This window comes from Aegilops tauschii, chromosome 4 (assembly GCF_002575655.3).
Source record: "Aegilops tauschii subsp. strangulata cultivar AL8/78 chromosome 4, Aet v6.0, whole genome shotgun sequence".
In the NCBI taxonomy this organism is placed as follows: Eukaryota; Viridiplantae; Streptophyta; class Magnoliopsida; order Poales; family Poaceae; genus Aegilops; species Aegilops tauschii.
The window spans coordinates 114,919,596-114,929,061 of NC_053038.3; the positions used below are offsets into that span (position 1 = coordinate 114,919,596).

Sequence of the window (9,466 nt, forward strand, 5' to 3'; positions counted from 1 at the left end):
TCCGCATGATCACTCAAGCAACATTGGTGACTACAAGCTTGCTCCTTGAGCTGTTTCTCTAGAGGGGGAAGAAGAACAAGGCTAGCCCTAGCTTCCTCTCTCTATATGGGTGTGTGAGTGAACTAGAGTCTGAACCCTTTGCATGGGTGCCCTGGGGGGTTTATATAGGCCTACCCCCCAGGGGTACAAGGGTAATCTGGCCGGGTGTAGGCCTTGGCTGTCAGTGTCTACGGTTGCCGGCTTCTCCAGCGGCCGCTGGGGCCCGCCGCCTAGTGGGCCCCGCCGGCTGTCTCATACCTGACCGATGGGCCGCACCCGCTGCTCTCGGGTCTTGCTGGCTGCTCAGCACTGTAGCGATGCCTATAATGATGCATGCTTTGTCGGGAGGGGCGTGGCTACAGTACCCGCCGCCTGGCGGGCGATCACCGTAGTCATTCCCCGTCTCTTCTGATTAATGGCGCACAAACTCCAAGGAGAGGAAGGCCGCCTGGTCAGGGGCCGGCCTCCCTACGAGCCGACTGGTCTGGGCTCGCCGCCTTCTGGCTCCTTGTGGACAGGTAGGGCCCGCCGCTTGCGGGCCGTACCGACAGCCCATCGTGGGAGCATGGCTCTCTCTGACAGGGGTGATGTCATGGGCTGTGTGGCAACAGTGCCGCGCCGGACGGGAGATCTCCGTCTGGTATGATGCACTGTGGCCACGCTTGGCCCCAGATTCAGGGGTGGCAAGGCGTGCTGTAGCCACGCCCTGTCTCATCGCATTTATGTGGGTGCCAACTTTGAGGACGCCTAGGGCCGCCTGCTAGGAGCCGGCCCACCTCGTGGCCACCTGCTGGGCTTTGCCGTCTCCTAGCAGCCGGCCGCGAAGAGGCGGCTCTTAACTCTTTGAATCTTGAGGAAGCAGCCGGCCCCGATACCTTGAAGCGCCATGGGGGCCAATGAGGCTACCCGTGGCCAATTACTCCGACAGTCGTTCCTCTCAGGGGCGTTGTTATGGGTCCCCTCATGATGCCTAGGCTCCAGGGTGAAAACCCTAGTCCGTCCTCTCGGGCTCGACGGCGGTAGCGCTTGGCGTCCTCACCCTATTGAGGTGTTGTCGTGGAGCCCCAGACCCTTTTGGTCGTAGCTATCCAACGGCTTCAGGCATGCCTTCCCTGGCGTATAGCGTCCTCAACTCTGTCACAGGGTGGCCCTGATGATCTCCTATATTTTATGTCTATCTTGCTATCTGCTGGCAGGAGCACGGTTTGGCGCGAGGGGACAATTTCAACAGTGTGACTTGTCCTCCTCCAGAGATTGCTTGGTGTGTCCGGTACTGCGGTGTCAGGTGGTTTCTCAAGGCTGCGTAGTTTTGGTCATGTTTGGTAGTTTCGTTTGTCTCATGTTAGGTGTGACGTCTTTTGTTTTCACGCTCGATGTTGGGTTGGTACCGCTTATGCCACTCGCTCGAACACCGGTTTATTTTTATTTTGACCGGGTGGTTGTACGAGGATTTTCTCAGTTCGAGCAAAGCCTGTTTCTTGGTTTTGAAACATTTCGGCCGTTTTTCAAGGCGGCGTACAAATAATACGTGCACTTGGATGCACCGGATTTCATGTCGGCCTTCCGATGAAAGGCGGCATCTCGGCAGAGCAACCTTTCCAAGCGCGTCCTTCCTTTATCCATTCCTCGCCAACGCAAGAACCAAGAACAGCGCGCGCGCGGATTACGAGGCGGGAGATTTGGCGGCAAATCGCCGCGCGAGTTCATCCATGTCCACCTCCACCCCGTAAAAACAAATTCAGGGTTAAGCTGGATGAATGGATGAGCTGTCCAAGGAGCAGATCGACGAGTTCCGGGCGGCCTTCAACCTCTTCGACAAGGATGGCGACGGTGTGGTTCCTTCTTCCTCCATTCGATCGCCATTGGCACGCACGCACGCAACAATGCGGTTCGAGATTTTGATTCCGCGCGCGCGCGAAAACCTGCAGGGACGATCACGACCAAGGAGCTCGGCACGGTGATGCGGTCGCTGGGGCAGCGCCCGTCGGAGGAGGAGCTGCGGGAGATGATCGCGGAGGTGGACACGGACGGCAACGGCGTCGTGGATTTCTCCGAGTTCCTGACCCTCCTCGACCGCAAGATGCGCGGCGCCGAGGACGAGCTCCGCGAGGCCTTCCGCGTCTTCGACCAGGACAAGAACGGCTTCATCTCGCTGGACGAGTTCCGGCACGTCATGGTCAAGCTCGGCGAGCGCCTCTCCGACGAGGAGGTCGCGGAGATGCTCCGCGAGGCCGACCTCGACGGCGACGGGCAGATCAACTACTCCGAGTTCGCCAGGGTCATGACGGCCAAGTCAGTGCCATTCCGTCTCATGCATCTTCTCACGCCAAATCTGCAATGAGATGTTCTTCATTTTCTTTTCCGGCCTAATTCAATCAATGAATCAATCAATCTGCAGAATGGACTCGACGGCGACGGGATCAAAACCATCGGCGCCGCCGCTCTTCAAGAATGGACTCCGGGTCTGCCGCTACCTTCTGGCCTTCCGGATCATGCAGATCGGCCGGAGTAATAAACGAGGGTACACTCCACCATGCAACTTGCGTTAACTAGTCTTCACTCTTCATAGGCAAAACCTTCTTCATCTTTCTCCTATCTTTTGCACTTGCAAGGCAGCATGCATCTTTAACCGAAACCACGATGAGCATGAACCCAATGTATATATGATACTACTAGAATGCTATGTGTTGCTAGCTATCTCACAGTGCATGTTGCTCGTGTCATGTGCAAATGGCAGACGGCGGAAGTCACAGGAAAACAGCCGTGAGATGGTAGGGCGGAAGTCACAGCAAAACAGTCGTGAGATGGTAGGAGAGAAGACCGGCGGCGATGCCGATCCCCCGCCGGACCAAGGAAACAAGGACAAACGAGGAAGCTGCATCCCCTCATGTATCATCCTCTGAAACTTCAGGTTTTTTGTTTCACCCTTCAGTTCTGATTTACAGCTCAAGGAACAAGTGTATGTAACAAGGCAAAAACAAGAAATTAACTCCATGGTCTCACAATTTACAATGGGAACGAACGAAATGATGACCGGCCGATGTGAGTTTACAAGCATATTCGGCTAAATGTTTGCGAATTCCTGATTGCATTGTTCCAAAGTGAACTCGATACGACTTGCGAAAACCACATGCCTAATATACAGCAAAACCTACTTGAATGTGCTTGACTTAAACTGTTCCAAGAAGTCTCTCAAAATGCAGCATATACAACACCAGTGGAGGACAAGCACAGCTGACAACAGGGCTATCCATCGGTACTTACAAAATGCGGTGAACAATTTTTTCTTGATCCAGCTCCTGAGAATGGATCAACTCAGGAGGAATGGGATGCTAATAGTTTACCCATTCCCCCTTCTCCCAAGCTGCTGCTAGGAAGGTTGGATCTGAAGATCGTCGGATTTCCAAACAACGTCCTTCAAGGTGTTTGAAAGGTTCTTGTAGAACTGCACCACAATATCAAGATTTATGTATTTCAGTACAAATTGGCGAGGGAAAGGCGAAAAAGGATCAACCACAATTTACAATCCCGGTAACTCGTCGAGTCCAGATTACTGAGGTCGGAGAAGCAGGAATCGGTGCACCTCTCAGTTGACAGACCCTACTTCCAAACCATAATTGGCATGATAATTTACCTTGTGAAATTCTAGAGTGTCACCTTTTGCTTTGCGAACTTCAACCATATGAAGAGAAGGTCCGACTCGCAGTATCTAAATGATATTGCACAAATAAAGTTAAACTGAACAAGTTAACTTAAAAGTGGATTCAGTTCAGCATATTCTCCGCATTACCTCGGTAGCAACATTGAGGTTCCCCTTCCTTCCTGCTTTTACCTTTTCTAGTCTCAGCTGATCAAACAAAAAAGGATTTAAACATTCAGAAAAAATATATACTTGAGGGTCATATACAATATCAATCGAACTTTTTTAAGAAAAATAATAGTGTGGACTGTTATTAAACCAAGCTTTGCGTGGCAGACCTTGTAATTTTTCTTCTGAATATCAAATCCTAGAGGCTTTGCAGCTTCTTCAATCTTGCGGAGAATTTCTTTAGGCGAGCTTTTAGATGTAAACCTTGTTTCTCTTTTAAATTCCTGTCGATATAGTTATTCGATGTTAGAGTATGGAAGAATGAAGTTTCGAAATCATAAATGCGTAATAGAAAATGTGCATAAAGCTCTAAGTGAAAAAAAAGGGTCTGAAGATCTTTATATTTACATAGGCATATAAATATAACTGCTGGCTTTCATGATTCAATGTAACTGAGATATCGAAATCAAGTGCATATTTCAGACATGATTTGGGCTATATCAGCAATACCTATAAAACCATCGTGAGTTAAGTCATCGCGCATCGCAATTTCCCAAGTTTTATGTTGCTATTAGGATGTTATCTTACCTGCTCAGAGTCGAATAAATTTCCAAGATTGAGGCCTGCTGACATAGAAATCAGTTCAAATGCATTCAGAGCTACTGGTTCTTCTTCTTTCTTTTCTGTTACATGGTGCTCCTGGAGGAAGTCAAACCAGAGTCATAAAACTGGTTAGTAATACCGAACCCACGAGAGATCTTCTGCATTTGGTAGAAACAGAAATGCAAGAGCTTGCATATAGCCATGGGCTTACTTCTGAATCATTGAAAACAGCATCCACATCATCCAGTGTTGTGTCATACTTCTCATCAAACTCCGCACGCTTGTAACCTTTCTTGAACCACTCATCTTCTAGCATTTCTTGAACTGTTATTCTCTGCCACAATTTATCAAGACATTAGCTTTGATATCATGGAGTAAGATGTGGGATTATTAGTCCCTGATTGCGCACCATCTCTGGTGTATTTATTAGTAAGCACAAAAGAACTTGGAATATTGTAGGCTGATGAATGGAACTGACAGCATGTTATCTACAACCTACTGGATGCATTGTATGAGGAGATTTTCCTATCTAAGTATTGGTTCAATGAGCTCTTGTGCTCTACCATACCGTGATCGGATTTGGATCAAGGATTCTTGTTAACAACCTCTTGGCAGGAAAAGACGTCCAAGGCGGAAACGTAAACTCTGCATTTGATATCTGCAAGGAATAATAGAGAAAAATCAAATCAGCATGAACAAGCAAGACCGTAACAGTAAACCAAAAGAAGTTCAATGCTCACTTTCTTATACAAGGCCATAAGATTAGAGTCCTCAAAAGGCAAATACCCTGCTAGCAGAACAAACAGAATTACTCCACATGACCACAAATCTGCCATTGCGCCATCATAGCCTTGATCTTCGAGGACCTGTCGGTAGTTGCATTATTGTGGTACTTGGTTAGAAATTAATGTCAAGAACTATTGGTTGTTCAGTTTCTACAAATTTCTGAAATTACCTCTGGTGCAACATAATTTGGAGTGCCACAAGTCGTGTGCAGTAATCCGTCATCCTGAACAACAATAAATAATAAAATATTCCAAAATATATAGGAAGAATGAATATATGAGAGTGTTTGAACACCAAAGGAACATGATTATCTGCTAATACAGAAAAGTGTGAACTCCGAAAACTTCCATGATAACTTAGGAGTGCATGAAGAAGCTATATAATAAACCCGTACCTTGAGCTGCTGAGATAGCGCGCTCAGCCCAAAATCAGACACCTTCAGATTTCCACATGAATCAAGTAATAGATTTTCTGGCTGCAAGTAGTTTGGTTTAGATAGATTTTGTGAGTACATTTAGCATTGACAGGAAAAAGAGGCAGCGGAGATGGAGAGGAGCTCACTTTTAAATCACGGTGGTACACCCCCCTGCTATGGCAATAATCAACCGCATTAATCAACTGCTGGAAGTATCTCCTTGCCTCATCTTCCCTCATTCTGCCATGGTTAACCTTTACGACAAGGGACACGATAACCGTCAGTACATAACGAACAACGGTATGTGTTGTAATCGTGTGTTTGCCAAAGATAAGCAAACTGCATCAGCGCATAAGCAGGAAACATCTGGTGTAGCGCACCACTTACGATTGTGTCAAAGAGCTCGCCCCCGGTGACGTATTCCAAAACTATGTAGATTTTTGTTTTGCTTCCCATCACCTGGAAAATCGAGGAGAACATTAATTAATTCGATAATATTAGCAGTTCCCATGATGAAATTAAAACAGACATGTCAAATAATTGCGTCCAATATTTCTGACAACAGCTTTATGGTTGAGGTGCATGATTGGAAAGAGGTAGCTGGCTTTGAGTAGTATTGTGGCATGGTCCATGGACCCCAGACATAACATGATGCACATTTCAAATGAACAATATTACAGGATTAACTTGAATATCGAAAACAAGATAGAAATGGCGATTCCTTGAGCTACCTCGTGTATGCGGACAACATTGGGATGCTTAATCAGCTTCATCGTTGCGATTTCCCGCTTGATCTGCGATTCCACCACAGGGTTTTACTCATCATCAGCAAAAAAATAAAAATTACTCCCTCCATTCACTTTTATAAGTCGTTTCAGACAACTGAAATCGAGCCGTTTTGCACACTGTCTGAAATGTCTACAGCGCCTTATAAAAGTGAAGAGAGGGAGTACTGAATTCAGGCAAAAGTGGCAACCGGATTTGTACCACGAAAATACAGCGATGGGGCAGGAAGACCCATCGTAATCCAGTGGATATGAAATATGACCAGAAAGAAGAAATGATGATTGAGGAGCATGACAAGGTAAAATGTGAGGTGGACGTTGGAGAGTGACCTGCTCGACCATCTTGTGCTTGAGAAGCTTCTCCTTGTCCAAGATCTTGATGGCAACGGGGTCCCCGGTCTCGGTGTTCCTGGCGAACCTGACCTTGGCGAAGGTGCCCTCGCCGATGGTCCGGCCTAGCTCATACTTGCCCACACGCCTCTTCACCTTGGTTGTACTCATCCCCTGCCTGCCTGCCTGCCTGCCTTATCCCCCTCTCCCTCTGGAAACCTCTGGTCAGGCGTCGTGTGGCTCCGTTTCCTTTCCGCGCGCCGCCAATTTGTTTCACTGTCCCGCGTGGAAAATCTACAGTTGAGACATGGAAAAGATGAGGACGGCACTACAGAAAAAACAGTTATCATCTTGTGGCACTACAGAGAATGGACCCATGGCCATGGAAAATTTTGAAATGCTGTTGAGCAGTCAGTTATGGAGGAGCGAGGAACGAGCAGACCGTGCATTAAGTTGTGTAGGCAAAACTGCAGTTGGCACTTGTGCATTACTATGTTTACATACATGCAGCTCTCCTGACCCTACCCCTGAACTGAACCCATAAATAAGTTGTCTGATTAAGTCAATCAGTACACTAGTGGAGTTGTTTAGCAGAGAAAATCCCCGAAGGGCCAAGTTAAACTGGAATAATCAACTGGATCGGAGGTCAAAAGGAATAAGACCGCCGTGTTTTTGGATCTGGACAGGATGTCTGTTGTGAATGAAACTGGGCGCGCACGAGGGGGGGGGGGGGGGGGGGGGGGCTGCAAACAGACCAATTTTTGAAAGAAAGAATACAGTAGAATTTTCGAAAGAAACAGAGCATTTGAATATTCGCAGGGCGTGGCATATTCCACACCCACCCACCAAAGGAAGGAAGATGAACTGGTCAGAATTCTCAAGCACCAAGCCCATATTCTTCTTGCTTTTTTCTTTTGGAAAAAGAAACTTTGGAAGATTTGCCAAGAGCAACAAGGTAACGGAGAGAGAGAAGAGAACCCACCCTAGGCCCTATAGCTCCCATCAAGAAATTCTTCCTATGCAAAGAATGGCACCAAGTTTATGCATCTGATGGGAGCTAATAGTCGCCAAGACTCAAGTTCAGTTAGTTAGGGGGGCGGCGCGTTGGGCGTAAGCCAAAATTGAGCTCTCTGCTCACATCAAAACACTCAGTGGTGGAACCATAATTCAAAAGGAAGAAAGAGTAGAAAGCAAATTGAGAAGTGGAAGTAGAGAGGAATCTCGGAGAACTTACAGGTGAGGTGGCTGCTGGCTGCTATGTGATGCGAATGGCAAGAAATGGCTGTCTGTGATCAGGAAGGAAGGGGGCTCGGCGGGAGGAGAAGAGGGAAGCTTAGCTACTGTAATAAATAGGAGTGAGTGAGAGGAGGAGGTTGAAGTTGGAACTGCAAGTTTGGAACGGTTCAGCTGAGCTGGGGGAGGGGGCGGCAGAGAAGAAGACGACGACACAGACATGACGGTGGCCTTCAAGAAAGGAGCAGCCGGGGCAGTTGTTGCAGAGAGCGGGCCCCACGGCAACTCGGACAGCGGCAGTAGGGTGCGTGCGGAGTCACACACCACACAACAACACACCATGAGTGTGCATGATTGATCCCGGATTTCGGATCTGGACCCCTCCTCCTTAATTCGCCACAGGTGAATTCGGTGGATGTCCAATTATTATGAGTCCACGATATCCGGTACTAGTACTACCCGACTCCGTTGCACATTGTGTTTTCAAACAAAGAAAAACTACGTTGCAAATTGCATTTATGAAAATTTTGAAACATGCTATAAAAGTATGCTAAACTCGATCCCATTCTAAAGGTAGAAAAAAATATTCTTGCCTTTTCTTTTATAATAGGAGATCTTGTTGCACATCTCCATTACAAAATTATACTACATATAAACAATGTACTCCCTCCGTTCCTAAATATTTGTCTTTCTAGAGATTTTAACAAGCGACTACATACGGAGCAAAATGAGTGAATCTACACTCTAAAATATGTCTATATACATCCGTATATGATAGTCCATTTAAAATCTCTAAAAAGACAAATATTTAGGAACGAAGGGAGTAGTACAATATATCTCCTTCATCATGCTTGATAGTAGCACAAAGTTTCTAAATTAACAAAGTCACTACGTACATCCAGCACAGGGACAAGCGCTCTTGATTGAGGTGATCGCGACTTCGCTCGCAAAACCACATCGGCCGCTCAAATCCGCCATGGATCCCCTTGAGGGTGTTCTGATGTCGGTGCAACTTGCCCAAATCCGCCACGCGATGAGTTGGCGAGCGATGATGGAGCGGCAGCCGCTCTCGACTCGGCTTGCTCAGATCTAGGCAGAGGACGGAGGAACGAGAGGCGAAGAGGATTCGGGATCTACCGTTCGAGGTACGTGACCGGATCTAGGTTGAGGAGCAGAGGAGGATTTCGCGGTAGCTTCGCCATTGTTCGAGCAGATTCTGGCTTGGGCGATGGCAGAGGCTGTCTCAGGGGATCCGACACACACAGAGAGAGAGAGAGAGAGAGAGAGAGAGAGAGAGATGGGTGGACTTAAAATCAAAGGAGACGCCGGCATGATTGGTGGCGACGAGAAGGGGAGAATCTGGTTGCAATTCTAGCGGTGCGGCTCTCCAATCAAAAAGGTAGCTCCATCAAAGACCACCGCATTTCGGTGCTTCCACAATTGCCACACGATGAGAAGTAGCAAGGT

At 47.6% G+C, this 9,466-nt stretch overlaps 2 protein-coding genes across 3 annotated transcripts; one reads left to right on the plus strand and one right to left on the minus strand.

Annotated features, from left to right (window-relative positions):
- The first annotated feature begins 1,683 nt into the window (after positions 1-1,683).
- LOC109784208 (uncharacterized) lies at positions 1,684-2,942 on the plus strand. The gene is made up of 4 exons (XM_020342801.4): positions 1,684-1,869; positions 1,968-2,331; positions 2,438-2,560; positions 2,777-2,942. Exons 1-4 carry the CDS (start codon positions 1,797-1,799, stop codon positions 2,940-2,942), a joined length of 726 nt encoding a protein of 241 aa, XP_020198390.1. The 5' UTR covers positions 1,684-1,796.
- Positions 2,943-3,003: 61 nt separating this feature from the next.
- LOC109784209 (CBL-interacting protein kinase 32) lies at positions 3,004-8,283 on the minus strand. Of its 2 annotated transcripts, XM_045227471.2 has the most exons (16): positions 8,001-8,207; positions 7,749-7,896; positions 6,767-7,060; positions 6,383-6,445; positions 6,039-6,110; positions 5,798-5,905; positions 5,631-5,711; positions 5,406-5,459; positions 5,191-5,316; positions 5,019-5,108; positions 4,662-4,784; positions 4,436-4,546; positions 4,018-4,131; positions 3,830-3,886; positions 3,674-3,748; positions 3,004-3,484 (listed from the first exon to the last, which is right to left on the minus strand). In XM_045227471.2, the coding sequence occupies exons 3-16, from the start codon at positions 6,935-6,937 to the stop codon at positions 3,410-3,412; spliced, it is 1,320 nt and encodes a 439-aa protein (XP_045083406.1). In that variant the 5' UTR covers positions 6,938-7,060; positions 7,749-7,896; positions 8,001-8,207; the 3' UTR covers positions 3,004-3,409. The 2 variants fall into 2 exon arrangements, with proteins under 2 accessions (XP_045083406.1, XP_020198391.1); XM_020342802.4 differs by lacking the exon at positions 7,749-7,896 and having other exon boundaries at positions 8,001-8,283.
- Between the last annotated feature and the right edge of the window lie 1,183 nt (positions 8,284-9,466).